This window comes from Mustelus asterias, chromosome 17 (genome assembly GCF_964213995.1).
Source record: "Mustelus asterias chromosome 17, sMusAst1.hap1.1, whole genome shotgun sequence".
NCBI classification, from domain to species: domain Eukaryota; kingdom Metazoa; phylum Chordata; class Chondrichthyes; order Carcharhiniformes; family Triakidae; genus Mustelus; species Mustelus asterias.
The window spans coordinates 90,211,764-90,230,331 of NC_135817.1; the positions used below are offsets into that span (position 1 = coordinate 90,211,764).

The window sequence follows — 18,568 nt, forward strand, 5'->3', positions numbered from 1 at the left end:
AGTAAAGCTCCCTCTACACTGTCCCCATCAAACACTCCCAGGACAGGTACAGCATGGGGTTAGATACAGAGTAAAGCTCCCTCTACACTGTCCCCATCAAACACTCCCAGGACAGGTACAGCATGGGGTTAGATACAGAGTAAAGCTCCCTCTACACTGTCCCCCATCAAACACTCCCAGGACAGGTACAATAGGGCAGTGGGGGACATTGAAAAAGGAGCTGGGAGAGCACATGTTCCCTTTAGGGGGAAACATGGGGAACACTAGATGTCCAGGACAATTCAGGACTGGATAAGGAAGAGGAAGCCTTTTAGCACATCCAAAGGGACCATTTCAGTTGCGACCCTAGAGGAATATAGGAAGTGAAAGAGGGAACTTAAGAAAGAAATTAGAAGGGCAAAAAGGGGGCATGATAAAGGACTTGCGAATGAGATTAGGGAGAATGCTAAGATATTCTATAAATACATTAACGGGAAGAGGCTAACCAGGGAAAGAGTAGGGCCCATTAGAGACCAAGGGAGCAATCATTATGAAGTGCTTCGAAAGGTTAGTCATGGCACAAACCAATTCTGGCCTCCTGGATTGTCTGGATCCACTACCGCCACAACAGGTCCACAGCAGACGCTATCTGCCTGGCCCTGCACCCAACCCTGGAACACCTAGATGACAAAGACATCCATGTCAGACTCCTATTTATTGACTACAGCTCAGCCTTCAACACCATTATTCCTAAAAAACCCATCTCCAAACTGGGCCTTGGCTCCTCCCTCTGTGACTGGATCCTGAACTTCCTAATTCATAGACCACAATCAGTAAGGATAGGCAACAACACTTCCTCCACGATCATCCTCAACACCGGTGCCCCACAAGATTGTGTTCTCAGCCCCTTACTATACTCCTTATACACCTATGACTGTGTGGCCAAATTCCCCTCCAACTCGATTTTCAAGTTTGCTGATGACCCCACCGTAGTGGGTCAGATCTCAAACAATAAAGAGACAGAGTACAGGAAAGAGATAGAGAATCTGGTGAATTGGTGCAGCAACAATAATCTCTCCCTCAATATCAGCAAAACGAAGGAGATAGTCATCGACTTCAGGAAGCATAAAGGAGAACATGCCCCTGTCTACATCAACGACTCCCACCAGCTTTTACAGATGCACCATAGGAAGCATTCTTTCTGGTTGTATCACAGCTTGGTATGGCTCCTGCTCTGCCCAAGACCGCAATAAACTACAAAGGGTCATGAACGAAGCCTGGTCCATCACGCAAACCAGCCTCCCATCCATTGACTCTGTCTACACTTCCCGCTGCCTCGGGAAATGCAGCCAGCATAATCAAGGACTCCACATACCTCGGGCATTCTCTCTTCCACCTTCTTCCGTCGGAAAAAAGATACAAAAGTCTGAGGACACGCACCAACCGACTCAAGAACAGCTTCTTTCCTGCTGCCATCAGACTTTTGAATGGACTTACCTTGCATTAAGTTGATCTTTCTCTACGCCCTAGCTATGACTGTAACACTACATTCTGCACTCTCTCCTTTCCTTCTCTATGAACGGTATGTTTTGTCTGTATTGCGCGCAGGAAACAATACTTTTCACTATGCTCATACATGTGACAATAATAAATCAAATCAGATCAAATAAATACTTTGGTCAGTCTTCATGGTGGAAGACATTAATAACATTCCAAAAATATTAAATAATCGAGGGACAAAAGTGGAGTTATAATTAAATACAATAACAGGCAGCACAGTGGCACAGTGGTTAGCACTGCTGCCTCACAGCGTCAAGGATCCATTCAATTCTGGCCTCGGGTCACTGTCTGCGTGGAGTCTACACATTCTCCCCTTGTCTGCATGTGTTTCCTACAGGTGCTCCGCTTTCCTCCCACAGTCCAAAGATGTGCATATCAGGTAGATTGGCCATGCTAAATTGCCCCTTAGTGTCAGAGGGATTAGCAGGGTAAATACGTGGGGTTATAGAACATAGAAAAACTACAGCACAAAACAGGCCCTTCGGCCCCACAAGTTGTGCCGAACATATCCCTACCTTCTAGGCCTACCTATAACCCTCCATCCTATTAAGCTCCATGTACTCAACTAGGAGTCTCTTAAAAGACCCTATTGAGTTTGCCTCCACCACCACTGACAGCAGCCGATTCCACTCGCCCACCACCCTCTGTGTGAAAAGTTTCCCCCTAACATTTCCCCTGTACCTACCCCCCAGCACCTTAAACCTGTGTCCTCTCGTAGCAGCCATTTTCACCCTGGGAAAAAGCCTCAGAGTCCACCCGATCTAGGCCTCTCAACATCTTATATACCTCTATTAGGTCTCCTCTCATCCTTCATCTCTCCAACGAGAAAAGACCGAGCTCCCTCAGCCTATCCTCATAAGGCATGCCACTCAATCCAGGCAACATCCTTGTAAATCTCCTCTGCACCCTTTCAATCTTTTCCACATCCTTCCTGTAATGAGGCGACCAGAACTGAGCACAGTACTCCAAGTGGGGTCTGACGAGGGTCTTATATAGCTGCATCATTATCCCCGGACTCCTAAACTCAATCCCTCGATTGATGAAGGCCAGCACACCATACACCTTCTTAACCACCTCCTCCACCTGCGGGGCCGATTTTAGAGTCCTATGGACCCGGACCCCAAGGTCCTTCTGATCCTCTACAGTACTAAGAGTCTTTCCCTTTATATTGTACTCCTTCATCCCATTTGACCTGCCAAAATGGACCACTACGCATTTATCTGGGTTGAAGTCCATCTGCCACTTCTCCGCCCAGTCTTGCATCCTATCTATGTCCCTCTGTAACTTCTGACATCCCTCCAGACTATCCACAACCCCACCAACCTTCGTGTCGTCAGCAAACTTACCAACCCATCTCTCCACTTCCTCATCCAGGTCATTTATGAAAATGACAAACAGCAAGGGTCCCAGAACAGATCCCTGGGGCACACCACTGGTGACCGACCTCCAATTAGAAAAATACCCATCTATACACACTCTCTGCCTCCTTTGGGCAAGCCAGTTCTGGATCCACAGGGCAGCAGCCCCTTGGATCCTGCTCTCTCACTTTTTCTAGAAGCCTTGCATGGGGGACCTTATCGAACGCCTCAATGTGGGAATGGAGCCTGTGTGGGATGGTTGTCAATGCAGGCTCCTTCTGCTCTGTAGCAATTCTATGATTCCAACTATCACTAGAGAAAAGATACTAGGGAAGCTCATGGGGCTAAAGGCTGATAAGTCCCCTGGACCTGTTGCATCCCAGGATATTAAAGCAAGTCGCTACAGAGATAGTGGGTGCACTGGTAGTAACTTTCCAAGAATCTTTAAATTCTGGAAAAGTCTCAGAGGATTGGAAACTGCCAAAGCAACAACACACTTATTCAAAATGGCAGGGAGACAAAAAGCAGGTCACTATCGGTCAGTTAGCTTAACATCGATCATTAGGAAAATGTAGCGTCCATTATAAAGCACAGCTTTAGAAATACATAATATCATCAGACAGAATCAGCGTGGCTTCAAGAAGCAAAATCATACCTGACAAATTTATTAGAATTCTTTGATAGATAAAGGGGAACCAGTAGATGTAATATACGTGGATTTCCAAAACGCTTTCGATAAGGTACTGCACAAAATGCTACTTAATAAGGTAAGAGTCCATAGTGATGGGGATCAGATATTAGCATGGATAGAGCATTGACTAACCTATAGAAGACAGAGTTGGGATAAGAGGGGCATTTTCAGGATGGCAAACTGTAACTAGTGGGGTGTCACAGGAATCAGTGCTAGGGCCACAGTTATTTACAATATATATTAATGACTTGGACGAGGGAAGTGAATGTACTGTTGCCAGGTTTGTGGATGACACAGAGATAGATGGGAAGGCAAGTGCTGAGGATAATACAAAGAACCTACAGAGTGGTATAGACAGATAAGGACAGTGGACAAAAACTTTGCAGATGGAATATAATGCAGGAAAACTTGAAGTTACTCACTTTGGTAGGAAAAATAAAGGGACTGAATGCTACTTAAATGGAGAAAGGCTGCAGAAAGCTGCAGCATTAGGGGATCTGCAAGCATAAACCACAAAAAGCTGGTGTGCAAGGTCAGCAGGTAATAGGGAAGGCAAATGGAATGTTGGCCTTTATTTCAAAGAAAATGGTGTATGAAAATCGAGGTGTCTTGTTAAACTATACAAGGCTCTAGTTACACCACACCTGGAATACTGTGAACTGTTTTGATCCCCTTATCGAAGGAAATATATACTGGCATTGGAGGCAGTGCAGAGAAGGTTCACTAGGTTGATCCCGGGTATGGAGGGATGTTATTATGAGGAGAGGTTAAATGGCTTGGGCCTGTACTCACTGAAGTTTAGAAGAATGAGGAGCGACCTTATTGAGACGTATCGGATTCTCAGGGGTTTGACAGGATAGATGCTGAGAGGTTGTTTCCCTTGTGGGGGAGTCTAGGACCAGACAGCATGGTCTCAGAGTGGGGGGGGGGGGGGGGGGGTCACCCATTTAAGACAAAAATCGGGAGGAATTTCTTCTCAGCTTTTGTGGATTTCTTTCCCACAGGGGGCTGTGGAGACTGGGTCGTTCAGTATGTTCAAGGCTGAGATAGACAGATTTTTAATCAGTAATATGGAGCTAAAATGGGAAAGTGAAGTTGAGGATTATATCAGATCAGCCATGAATGCATTGAACAGCAGAGGAGACTTGACGGGCTGAATGGCCTCCTTCAGCTCCTACGCCTTGTGGTCTCTGATTGCTGATCAGTATGTGACTCACTCACCCCCGCTGTTGGTGTAGACAGTGGCAGTGCTGCTTGCTGAATGCAGGATTGGCAGAGTGTCGGTGATGCTGAGCTGTAACGTGTCTCCACTCTTCACTATATAATGTCCTGTCTGTATGGTGAACTTCACCCTCTGAGAAATACCCGCCAGGAGGCTATCTGGATAAAAGAGACAGGCACAGATTATTATACAGCACAGTGTAGCACACAACTCCACGTCACTGGTAGAGCACTGTACTGTCGGAACAGTGCAAAGAAATTTCAACTACCTCCTTTCACCACTTCCTCCTCTCCAGGGACCCCTCTGAGTGTTGGTAAATCTTCACTTCCCCCCCACCCCCTGCAGTAATGGTCCCCAGACAGTGCTGTACGTTAGAATACAAGGAATACGAGCCAGAGTAGACCATTCAGCCCATCGAACCTGCTCTACCATTCAATACAATCATGGCTGATTTGGGCTTCAACTCCATTTTCCCGCCCACTCCCCAAATCCCTAATTCCCCGAGACCAAAGTCTGTCTATTCCAGCCTTAAATGTACTCAATGATGGAGAACCCACAACTCTCTGGGACAGAGAATCCCAAAGATTCACAACCCTCTGAGTGAAGAAATCTCTCCTTATCTCAGTCCTAAATGATCAGCCCCTTACCCTGAGACTGTGGCCCCGTGTTTTAGATTCTCCGACCCCCGGAAACAATCTCTCTGTGAGCACCCTGTCAAACCCACTCCGAATCTTATAGGTTTCAATGTGATCACCTCTCATTCTTCTCAACTCCAGAGAATTTAAACCCAATTTTGAAAATATTCTGCTTTTCTATTCTTACTACCATTTGGAATAACTTCTGGATTATAATCCGCTAAACGTTTCTTATCTCTTCGCAGCCTCTCTGTACCCTCCCCACAATTTAGCAAACTTCGATAAGTTACTGCCTTTTCATCTAACTCATTAATACAGCTTATAACTGACACTGACCCCAGCACTGATCCTTGCAGCACTCCCACTACTCAGGGTCTGCCAACCTCAACCCCTGCCTCATATTCTCTCTCACTCAGGCAGTGTTCCCAATGCACACACCCTCTTCAATCCAATCAATAAAATCAACATGAAGCATATGAGTAAATTGCTGGATTTTAAAGAACCCACATTACGTAGCATTGTTTAGTGAATGAAGAGCAGATTTTATAATGTATCATGTCTAAATGCAGCAACACCGAGGCAACAAACAGGCTTGGAGTGAGTGGCAAGTAACATTCGTGCCACATAACTGCTAGGCAATGACCATCTTGAAGAGAATCTAACCATCGCTCCTTGACATTCAATGGCATTACCATCGCTGAATCCCCCATTATTAACATACTGGGGTTACCATTGACCAGGAACTGAACTGGACTCACCACATAAACACAGTGGATACAAGGGCAGGTCAGAGGCTGGGAATCCTGTGGTGAGTAACTCACCTCCCGATTCCCCACAGCCTGTCCACCATCTACAAGGCACAAGCCAGGAGTGTGATGGAATACTCCCCACTTGCCTGGATGGGTGCGGCTCCAACAACACTCAGGAAGCTCGACACCATCCAGGACAAAGCAGCCCTGTTTGATTGGCACCCATCCACCACTGAACCAAACCCACAACCACTACCATCTAGAAGGACAAGGGCAGCAGATACATGGGAACACCACCGCCTGCAAGTTCTCCTCCAACTCACTCACCATCCTGACTTAGAAATATATCACCGTTCCTTCACTGTCACTGGGTCACAATCCTGGAATTCCCTCCCTAACAGCACTGTGGGTGTACCTACACAACGTGTTCTGCAGCGATTCAAGAAGGCAGCTCACCACCACCTTCTCAAGGGCAATTAGGGATGGCCAATAAACACTGGCCGAACCAGCAAAGCCTAGATGCCGTAAATTAACTTTTTAAAATAGTAAATTGCAAATGAACTCACCAGTCACGGGTTCCACTTTGAGCTGAGGCTCTTGTGAGTAAACGTCATACTGAATAATTGGATAGATGTGAGGAAGAGTAAACTGAACCCGTCCCACAGAGGCACAGAGCTGGCGCAACGTGTAGGTTCCAGCTTCCTTCGCCTGAACAAAGAAACAACAATAAATCCAAAGCTATAACACAAATGCATTACCATCTTCCCAGTACCAGTGTGTAGCAGCTCTGTAGCAGACCATAGAATCTCAACAAACCACATCTCACTGTTAAACAATCCATGGACTTGTTCCACTCTTCCGCTGAAACCACTGACTCTCACTGGGGTACGGGTCCCACACACACTGACTCTCACTGGGCTATGGGTCCCACACACACTGACTCTCACTGGGGTACGGGTCCCACACACACTGACTCTCACTGGGGTACGGGTCCCACACAAAGAACAAAGAACAAAGAACAGTACAGCACAGGAAACAGGTCCTTCGGCCCTCCAAGCCTGTGCCGCTCCATGGTCCAACTAGACCAATCGTTTGTATCCCTCCATTCCCAGGCTGCTCATGTGACTATCCAGGTAAGTCTTAAACGATGTCAGCGTGCCTGCCTCCACCACCCTACTTGGCAGCGCATTCCAGGCCCCCACCACCCTCTGTGTAAAAAACCTCCCTCTGATGTCTGAGTTATACTTCGCCCCTCTCAGCTTGAGCCCGTGACCCCTCGTGATCGTCACCTCCGACCTGGGAAAAAGCTTCCCACTGTTCACCCTATCTATACCCTTCATAATCTTGTATACCTCTATTAGATCTCCCCTCATTCTCCGTCTTTCCAAGGAGAACAACCCCAGTCTACCCAATCTCTCCTCATAGCTAAGACCCTCCATACCAGGCAACATCCTGGTAAACCTTCTCTGCACTCTCTCCAATGCCTCCACGTCCTTCTGGTAGTGCGGCGACCAGAACTGGACGCAGTACTCCAAATGTGGCCTAACCAGCGTTCTATACAGCTGCATCATCAGACTCCAGCTTTTATACTCTATACCCCGTCCTATAAAGGCAAGCATACCATATGCCTTCTTCACCACCTTCTCCACCTGTGTTGCCACCTTCAAGGATTTGTGGACTTGCACACCTAGGTCCCTCTGTGTTTCTATACTCCTGTTGACTCTGCCATTTATTGTATAACTCCTCCCTACATTATTTCTTCCAAAATGCATCACTTCGCATTTATCCGGATTAAATTCCATCTGCCACCTCTCCGCCCAATTTTCCAGCCTATCTATATCCTGCTGTATTGCCCGACAATGCTATTCGCTATCCGCAATTCCAGCCATCTTCGTGACATCCGCAAACTTGCTGATTACACCAGTTACACCTTCTTCCAAATCATTTATATATATCACAAATAGCAGAGGTCCCAGTACAGAGCCCTGCGGAACACCACTGGTCACAGACCTCCAGCCGGAAAAAGACCCTTCGACCACTACCCTCTGTCTCCTATGGCCAAGCCAGTTCTCCACCCATCGAGCCACTTCTCCTTGTATCCCATGAGCCTTAACCTTCTTAACCAACCTGCCATGTGGGACTTTGTCAAATGCCTTACTGAAATCCATATAGACGACATCCACGGCCCTTCCTTCATCAACCGTTTTTGTCACTTCCTCAAAAAACTCCACCAAATTTGTAAGGCACGACCTCCCTCTCACAAAACCATGCTGTCTGTCACTAATGAGATTGTTCCGTTCTAAATGCACATACATCCTGTCTCTAAGAATCCTCTCCAACAACTTCCCTACCACGGACGTCAAGCTCACCGGCCTATAATTTCCTGGGTTATCCCTGCTACCCTTCTTAAACAACGGGACCACATTCGCTATCCTCCAATCCTCAGGGACCTCACCCGTGTCCAAAGAAGCGACAAAGATTTCCGTCAGAGGCCCAGCAATTTCACCTCTCGTCTCCCTGAGCAGTCGAGGATAGATGCCATCAGGCCCTGGGGCTTTGTCAGTTTCAATGTTCCCTAAAAAACCTAACACTTCCTCTCTTGTAATGGAGATTTTCTCTAACGGGTCAACACCTACCTCCGAGACACTCCCGGTTAACACGCCCCTCTCCTTCGTGAATACCGATGCAAAGTATTCATTTAGGGTTCTAAGCATAATTCCCCTCCTTTGTCCCTGAGAGGTCCGATTTTCTCCCTGACAACTCTTTTGTTCCTAACACGCACTGACTCTCACTGGGGTAGGGGTCCCACACACACTGACTCTCACTGGGTATGGGTCCCACACACACTGACTCTCATTGGGGTACGGGTCCCACACACACTGACTCTCACTGGGGTACGGGTCCCACACACAGACTCTCACTGGGGTACAGGTCCCACACGCACTGACTCTCACTGGGGTATGGGTCCCACACACTGACTCTCACTGGGGTACGGGTCCCACACACACTGACTCTCACTGGGGTACGGGTCCCACACACACTGACTCTCACTGGGCTATGGGTCCCACACACACTGACTCTCACTGGGGTACGGGTCCCACACACACTGACTCTCACTGGGGTACGGGTCCCACACACACTGACTCTCACTGGGGTACGGGTTCCACACACACTGACTCTCACAGGGGTACGGGTCCCACACACACTGACTCTCACAGGGGTACAGGTCCCACACACACTGACTCTCACTGGGGTATGGGTCCCACACACACTGACTCTCACAGGGGTACAGGTCCCACACGCACTGACTCTCACTGGGGTACAGGTCCCACACACACTGACTCTCACTGGGGTACGGGTCCCACACACACTGACTCTCACTGGGGTACGGGTCCTACACACACTGACTCTCACTGGGGTACTATTTCTCCCCTTTCACCTTCTCCATTCACAGAATCCTTTGAGTGCAGATGGTGACCATTCAGCCCATCGAGGCTATACCAACTCTGACAGAATATCCTACCCAGGCCCACCACTCCACCCTATCCCATGTCTAATCGATCTCACCCACACATCTTGGGACAATAAGGAACAGTTTAGCATGGCCAATCCACCTAACCGGAAGGATGTTGCAGGTTACAGAGGGACATTACAAGAGAGGAAGGGTTAGGTTCCATTACAAGAGAGGAAGTGTTAGGTTTTTTAGGGAACATTAAAACTGACAAAGCTCCAGGGCCTGATGGCATCTATCCTCGACTGCTCAGGGAGACGAGAGATGAAATTGCTGGGCCTCTGACGGAAATCTTTGTCGCTTCTTTGGACACGGGTGAGGTCCCTGAGGATAGCGAATGTGGTCCCGTTGTTTAAGAAGGGGAGCTGGGATAACCCAGGAATTTATAGGCCGGTGAGCTTGACGTCCGTGGTAGGGAAGTTGTTGGAGAGGATTCTTAGAGACAGGATGTATGTGCATTTAGAACGGAACAATCTCATTAGTGACAGACAGCATGGTTTTGTAAGAGGGAGGTCGTGCCTTACAAATTTGGTGGAGTTTTTTGAGGAAGTGACAAAAACGGTTGATGAAGGAAGGGCCGTGGATGTCATCTATATGGATTTCAGTAAGGCATTTGACAAAGTCCCACATGGCAGGTTGGTTAAGAAGGTTAAGGCTCATGGGATACAAGAAGAAGTGGCTAGATGGGTGGAGAACTGGCTTGGCCATAGGAGACAGAGGGTAGTGGTCGAAGGGTCTTTTTCCGGCTGGAGGTCTGTGACCAGTGGTGTTCCGCAGGGCTCTGTACTGGGACCTCTGCTATTTGTGATATATATAAATGATTTGGAAAAAGGTGTAACTGGTGTAATCAGCAAGTTTGCGGATGACACGAAGATGGCTGGACTTGCGGATAGCGAAGAACATTGTCGGGCAATACAGCAGGATATAGATAGGCTGGAAAATTGGGCGGAGAGGTGGCAGATGGAGTTTAATCCGGATAAATGCGAAGTGATGCATTTTGGAAGAAATAATGTAGGGAGGAGTTATACAATAAATGGCAGAGTCATCAGGAGTATAGAAACACAGAGGGACCTAGGTGTGCAAGTCCACAAATCCTTGAAGGTGGCAACACAGGTGGAGAAGGTGGTGAAGAAGGCATATGGTATGCTTGCCTTTATAGGACAGGGTATAGAGTATAAAAGCTGGAGTCTGATGATGCAGCTGGATAGAACGCTGGTTAGGCCACATTTGGAGTACTGCGTCCAGTTCTGGTCGCCGCACTACCAGAAGGACGTGGAGGCGTTAGAGAGAGTGCAGAGAAGGTTTACCGGGATGTTGCCTGGTATGGAGGGTCTTAGCTATGAGGAGAGATTGGGTAGACTGGGGTTGTTCTCCTTGGAAAGACGGAGAATGAGGGGAGATCTAATAGAGGTATACAAGATTATGAAGGGTATAGATAGGGTGAACAGTGGGAAGCTTTTTCCCAGGTCGGAGGTGACGATCACGAGGGGTCACGGGCTCAAGCTGAGAGGGGCGAAGTATAACTCAGATATCAGAGGGAGGTTTTTTACACAGAGGGTGGTGGGGGCCTGGAATGCGCTGCCAAGTAGGGTGGTGGAGGCAGGCACGCTGACATCGTTTAAGACTTACCTGGATAGTCACATGAGCAGCCTGGGAATGGAGGGATACAAACGATTGGTCTAGTTGGACCAAGGAGCGGCACAGGCTTGGAGGGCCGAAGGACCTGTTTCCTGTGCTGTACTGTTCTTTGACATAGATAAGCTGCAGAGCTGGGCTGAGTGGTGGCAAATGGAGTTTAATGTGGATAAGTGGGAGGTGATTCACTTTGGAAGGAGTAACAGGGATCCAGAGTACTGGGCTAATGGAAAGATACTTGGTAGTGTGGATGAACAGAGAGTTCTCGGTGTCCATGTGCATAGATCCCTGAAAGTTGGCACCCAGGTTGATAGGGTTGTTAAGGTGTACAGTGTGTTAGCTTTTATTGGTAGAGGGATTGAGTTTCGGAGCCATGAGGTCATGTTGCAACTGTACAAAACTCTGGTGCGGCCGCACTTGGAGTATTGCGTACAGTTCTGGTTGCCGCATTTTAGAAGGATGTGGAAGCATTGGAAAGGGTGCAGAGGAGATTTACTAGGATGTTGCCTGGTATAGTGGGAAGGTCTTATGAAGAAAGGCTGAGGGACTTGAGGCTGTTTTCGTTAGAGAGAAGAAGGTTAAGAGGTGACTTAATAGAGGCATACAAGATGATCAGAGGATTAGATAGGGTGGACAGTGAGAGCCTTTTTCCTCGGATAGTGATGGCTAGCACGAGGGGACGTAGCTTTAAATTGAGGGGTGATAGATATCGGACAGATGTTAGAGGTAGGTTCTTTAATCAGAGAGTAGTAAGGGCGTGGAATGCCCTGCCTGCAACAGTAGTGGACTCGCCAACATTAAGAGCATTTAAACGGCCATTGGATAAACATATGGATGATATTGGAATAGTGTAGGTTAGATGGGCTTTAGATTGGTTTCACAGGTCGGCGCAACATCGAGGGCCGAAGGGCCTGTACTGTGCTGTAATGTTCTATGTTCTAAACCACACATCTACGGACTATGGGAGGAAACCAGAGCACCCAGAGGAAACCCACGCAGACACGGGGAGAACATGCAAACTCCACACAGAAACCCAAGCCGGCAATCGAACCCGGGTCTCTGGCGCCATGAGGCAGCAGTGCTAACCACTGTGCCACCGTGCCATCCCTATGATTCAGTGTTCAGAGTTGAGCTGCCTGTCCCATATCAATATCACTGACCTGATAATGACTCCTTATCCCTCATCACCTCTTCATAGTTACTCCCCGTCCCATCCCGTTTTTATATCTCTGGTTCCATTCACACACATCTCCCATCCACCCTGATCTTCCAAAACCTCCTGGATTCTGTTTGTCTCACAATTGCCCAGCCCACAGCCACCCATTGCTGCCTCCAAGCTTCCTCTCTTCTCTGGAAAGTTCCTGTTAAAGAGTTTTTCACTTTGTACAGTGATGGGTGACCTCTCGTTGGCACAGACAGGTCTACAGAGAGCTGGGGTGACTGTGGTTTATGTTTTGAAAGCACTGACCTCTGTCTGGAAGTGGATGATGTTGGTTCCTGGTTTTAGCAGTATGTCACTGGTCCGCAAGGCGTACGCAGCATCCTCTACAGCCAGCCCGGAGGATGGTTCCAGAGAGCTGCTACTCTCCGGTCTCCCCAGCAGAAGGTGCATGTTCTTGCAGATAATGCCACTGGAGTTTAGGGAACTATCGGACGGACTCCTGTCGTAAAGCTCGTAGAGTTCAATGAAAGGCTGTTTATTCCTGGGAAACGAGTAGCCAATCGGTTCATTGGGGAAGAGGAAGGTCCCATTCGCATTGCGACTGCGGCCGCTAATCTCAGTGCCCCTCTTGGATGTGTCTTTACTGACAGTGAGATTCAGATGGATGGATAGTTGATTCAGGGGCACAGGGAGGGGCATGAGACTATAGACAGTCAGCTCAATGTCCAGCAGCCCACCCACATGCACCATCGCACACGCTGGACTGAAGCGTAAACTCTTCAACTGGATGAAGCCCTCCATCCCCAGCAGCAACCGCTCATCTGTAAACACAAAGCACAGCACTGACAACAAGCCTTTCTCCCGGACTCTCAGCTCAGCCCTGCCCACCAGCTAGTGTCACCAACCCACGTCCCCACAGGGAACCCAGCCAAACCAACACCCACCGCCCGCAAACCCGGCCGCCCCCACACGCCCGGCCGGCCGCCCCCACACGCCCAGCTGGCCGCCCCCACACGCCCGGCCAAACCCACCGCCCACAAACTCTGGCATGCTGAGATTAGACAGTGCAGTTTGATTCCTCTCAGCACACTGGGTCATCACCTTGCCCACTGCCGGGCTGCTTCGTCAGGCTCAGAATCTCCTGGCAGAAGTGAATCCGTTCTGTCTCGATCAGGTTGTCATCACCAGCCAGCAGGCTGCTGGTCTGGAGATAGCTGGCAAACTGGGTTAAGGGACGGCAACAGAATGTAGAAACATAGAAAATATGTGGAGTAGCCCATTCGGCCCCTTGAGGCAGCTCTGTTATTCAATATGATGGTGGCTGATCCTCTATCACTGATCCTGTCCAATACCCTTTGACAGCTTTAGAGTCGAGAAATCTATTTCTTTCTTAAATATATTCAGTGATTTGGCCTCCACAGCCTCTTGTGGTAGAGAATTCCACCCTCAAAGTGAAGAAGTTTCTCCTCATCTCAATCCTAAATGGCCTACCCCGTATCCTGAGACTGTGTCTCCTTGTTCTAGACCCTCCAGCCAGAGGAAACAACATCCCTACCTTCAGTCTGTGTGGCCCTGTCAGAATTTTATACATTTCAATTAGAATCCCCACTCATTCTTCTAAATTCCAGAAATACAGACCCACTTGTCCCAATCTCTCCTCATACACCAATGCTGCCACCCCAGGAATCAGTCTGGTGAACCTTCGCTGCACCCCCTCTGTGGCAAGTATATTGTCAGGGAAAATTGTTTTTTTTTGCAAAGTTACTGTCACATACTGGCAAACAAGCTTGTGTGGGTGTGACCGGTTTAACTGGATTAGAGCAGAAAGACTGCAAAGGTCAACCATCGATAAGGAGGTTATGAAAGCAAGTGGTTCAGTGAACAAAGGGAACCAGAAGAATTTGGATAAAATTTACACAGGGAAAGAAACAGTTTGTAGTTGGCTGTTACATTTCCAAAGGGAAGATATACAATTGGAAGATTGTAAGTAGATGAGGCAAAATGCTGTAAATTTGCTTTTAAAATATAATGGCCATTAAGTAAAAAATAGGCTATTCAATTCTGGAAAAAAAATCACCTGTGCTCTCTAGTTTTAGACTCCCCTACCTTTGGGAAAAGATATTGACTATCTAGCTGATCTGTGCCCCTCATTATTTTATAGACCTCTATAAGGTCACCCCTCAGCCTCCTATGCTCCAGAGAAAAAAGTCCCAGTCTATCCAGCCCCTCCTCATAACTCAATCCATCAAGTCCCGGTAGCATCCTAGTAAATCTTTTCTGCACTCTTTCTAGTTTAATAATATCCTCTCTATAATAGGGTGACCAGAATTGCACACAGTATTCCAAGTGCGGCCTTACCAATGTCTTGTACAACTTCAACAAGACGTCCCAACTCCTGCATTCAATGTTCTGACCGATGAAACTAAGCATGCCGAATGCCTTCTTCACCACTCTGTCCACCTGTGATTCCACTTTCAAGGAGCTATGAACATGTACCCCTAGATCTCTCTGTTCTGTAACTCTCCCCAATGCCCTACCATTAACTGAGTAAGTCCTGCCCTGGTTCAATCTACCAAAATGCATTACCTCGCATTTGTCTAAATTAAACTCCATCTGCCATTCGTCAGCCCACTGGCCCAATTGATCAAGATCCCGCTGCAATTGGAGATAACCTTCCTCACTGTCCACTATGCCACCAATCTTGGTGTCATCTGCAAACTTACTAACCATACCCCCTATATTGGCATCTAAATCATTAATATAAATGACAAATAACAGTGGGGCCAGCACTGATCCCTGAGCTGGTCACAGGCCTCCATAGAACCATAGAAAATTACAGCTCAGAAACAGGCCTTTTGGCCCTTCTTGTCTGTGCCGAACCATTTCATGCCTAGTCCCACTGACCTGCACTTGGACCATATCCCTCCACACCCCTCTCATCCATGAACCCCTCCAAGTTTTTCTTAACTGTTAAAAGTGACCCCGCATTTACCACTTTATCCGGCAGCCCATTCCACACTCCCACCACTCTCTGCGTGAAGAAGCCCCCCCTAATATTCCCTTTAAACTTTTCTCCTTTTACCCTTAACCCATGCCCTCTGGTTTTTTTCTCCCCTAGCCTCAGCGGAAAAAGCCTGCTTGCATTCACTCTATCTATACCCATCAAAATCTTATACACCTCTATCAAATCTCCCCTCAATCTTCTACGCTCCAGGGAATAAAGTCCCAACCTATTCAATCTCTCTCTGTAACAGTTTGAAAAACAATTCTCTACAACCACCCTCTGGTTTCTGTCAAGAAGCCAATTTTGTATCCATTTAGATACCTCAACCTGGATCCTGTGAGATTTAACCTGATGCAACAACCTACCATGCGGTACCTTGTCAAAGGCCTTGCTAAAGTCCATGTAGACAACATCAACTGCATTCATTACGATCATGGCTGATCATCCAACTCAATAGCCTAATCCTGCTTTCTCCCCATAACCTTTGGTCCCATTTGCCCCAAGTGCTATATCCAGCCGCCGCTCGAATATATTCAATGTTTTGGCATCAACTACTTCCTGTGGTAATGAATTCCACAGGCTCACCACTCTTTGGGTGAAGAAATGTCTCCCCATCTCTGTCCTACATAGTCTACCCTGAATCCTCAGACTGTGACCCCTGGTTCTGGACTCCCCCCACCATCGGGAACATCCTCCCTGCATCTACCCTGTCTAGTCCTGTTAGAATTTTATAAGTCTCAATGAGACCTCCCCTCATTCGTCTGACCTCCAGCAAAAACAATCCTAACCTCGTCAATCTCCCCTCATACATCAGTCCCGCCATCCTCAGAATCAGCCTGGTAAACCTTCGCTGCACTCCTTCGAGAGCAAGAACATCCTTCCTCAGAAAAGGAGACCAAAACTGCACACAATATTCTAGGTGTGGCCTCACCAAGGCCCTGTATAGTTGCAACAACACATCCCTGCTCCTGTACCCGAAACCTCTCGCAATGAAGGCCAACATACCATTGCCTTCTTTACCGCCTGCTGCACCTGCATGCTTACCTTCAGCAACTGGTGCACAAGGACACCCAGGTCCCGCTGCACACTCCCCTCTCCCAATTTACAGCCATTCAGGTAGTAATCTGCCTTCTTGTTTTTGCTTCCAAAGTGAATAACCTCACATTTATCCAAATTATACTGCATCTGGCATTGATTAGCCCACTCACCCAACCTGTCCAGATCATTCTGAAGGATCTCTGTATCCTCGTCACAGTTCACCCTCCCACCCAGCTTGACATCTACAAACATTGAGATGTTATATTTTGTTCCCTCATCCAAATCATTAATATATTTTGTGAATAGCTGGGGTCCCAGCACCGATCCCTGTGGCACCCCACTAGTTACTGCCTGCCAATTTGAAAAGCACCCATTAATTCCTACTCTGTTTCCCCTCTGCTAATCAGTTTCCTATCCATCTCAATACACTTCCCCCAATCCCATACGCTGTGGGAGATACTGCAAAAATGGAACAGAGATAGCTAGCTGTTAAGAATTATAGTTTGTCATGTTTAAGTATTTTAATTGATAAAAGTTATGCTAATTCTTTGTTATATTCTAATTGTGTTCTTCAATAAAGTTCATTTTGATAAAAGCTTCCTGGGGGGTCACTTGAATCATACCTGGAGTGAAACACCTTGTGCTCACCCCAATGCCAAAATCAAATGTAAAAGTTAGGGTCTAGGCTCACGTCATAAAATATCTTGGAGTTTCTGATCTAGTCCCCAATAACAGTCTATTTTCCCAGAGTTTAATTGGAGGAGATTTCTGCACATCCTGTACTGGATGTCAGATAAACAGTCTGATCATTTAGCAGCGGTGAAGGAGTGGAGAGAGATGGTGCTCAGATAGAGCGGGCTGTCCTCAGTGTGAAAACTGACACTGTGTTTCAATAATATCACCAAGTTTTTGAAGGTGTTTCCATGGGACGTGGATGTTGTTGACAAGACCAGCAATTGTTGCCCATTTCTAATTACCCTTGAAAGGAGTGGCTTGCTTGGCAATTTCCGAGGGCAGTTGAGAGTCAACCACATTGCTGTGACTCTGGAGTCACATTTAGGCCAGACCAGGTAAGGACGGCAGATTTCCTTCTCTGAAGGACATCAGTGAACCAGGTGGGTCCTTCTGACAATCGACAATGGTCACCATCTGCTGTGGTGGGATCTGAACCCAGATCCCCAGAGCATCACCCTGGTCTCTGGATTACTAGCCCAGTGATAGAGTATCATGTACAAGGATACTTCTGGGTTTGCTGCAGCTGTTTCTGACACACAGCCAGCTGTTTCCTGGTGTGTGTGATGAGCAGAGGCCAGCCCTCAGTCTGGTATGTCTTCAATGCCTCTTGGAGATACCTTTCCGCTTTCTGAGGCTGCCCCTTTCTCCTGGAAACAAGAAAACAGTCAGATTACAGAGAAATGCAATGTCACACATACTCAGCAGCTCATTCAGTATTTTGCTTTTGTAACAGATGACTGTTCTGAGTTGAATAATTGCAGATTCTGCGCTCAAGAGTTTGGGGGGACAATTGAACTGATCATTAGCACCTCCATTTTCTGCAGAACCAGCACTTCACTTCATATGTGCAGACTTTGGGGCAGGATCGGGGTATCCCTGGCAAGGCTGGCATTTATTGCCCATCCCTCGTTGCCGTCAGGGTGGTGCTGAGACGCCATCTTGGTGGTGAAAATACTCCATAACAAGTCTGCACCCACTGCTGCTTTTGTCCTGTGAGGTGGTAGAGATCAGGGGTTCAGAAGGTGCTGACAAAAGAGCCTTTGTCAGTTGCTGCAGTACATCGCATATCCTCTTCTTCCTTGGTAGAATCAGAGAATCTTTACCGTGCAGGAGGTGGCCATTCAGCCCATCAAGTCCATGTTGGCTCTCCGAAAGAGCAAATCAAAGATGACTTGTTTCCAATCCGGTTCAATGGGTTTGGGGATGGCGAATGAATCCATTCAATTAAGGGACACTTTGGCATCCAAACTGGACCTATCAGAGTGGGGTGATGGGGGTGGGAGGCAGAG

At 47.6% G+C, this 18,568-nt stretch overlaps 1 protein-coding gene across 3 annotated transcripts in view; it reads right to left on the bottom strand.

Annotated features, from left to right (window-relative positions):
- trappc10 (trafficking protein particle complex subunit 10) overlaps positions 1-18,568 on the bottom strand; it is a 103,462-nt gene that overhangs the window by 31,063 nt on the left and 53,831 nt on the right. For all 3 annotated transcript variants that reach the window (XM_078233072.1, XM_078233074.1, XM_078233073.1), the window contains exons 12-16: positions 17,786-17,926; positions 13,604-13,716; positions 12,809-13,323; positions 6,761-6,902; positions 4,810-4,968 (exon numbers count right to left, since the gene is read on the bottom strand). In XM_078233072.1, the coding sequence (XP_078089198.1) occupies positions 4,810-4,968; positions 6,761-6,902; positions 12,809-13,323; positions 13,604-13,716; positions 17,786-17,926 (1,070 nt within the window). The remainder of the gene's footprint in view (positions 1-4,809; positions 4,969-6,760; positions 6,903-12,808; positions 13,324-13,603; positions 13,717-17,785; positions 17,927-18,568) is intronic.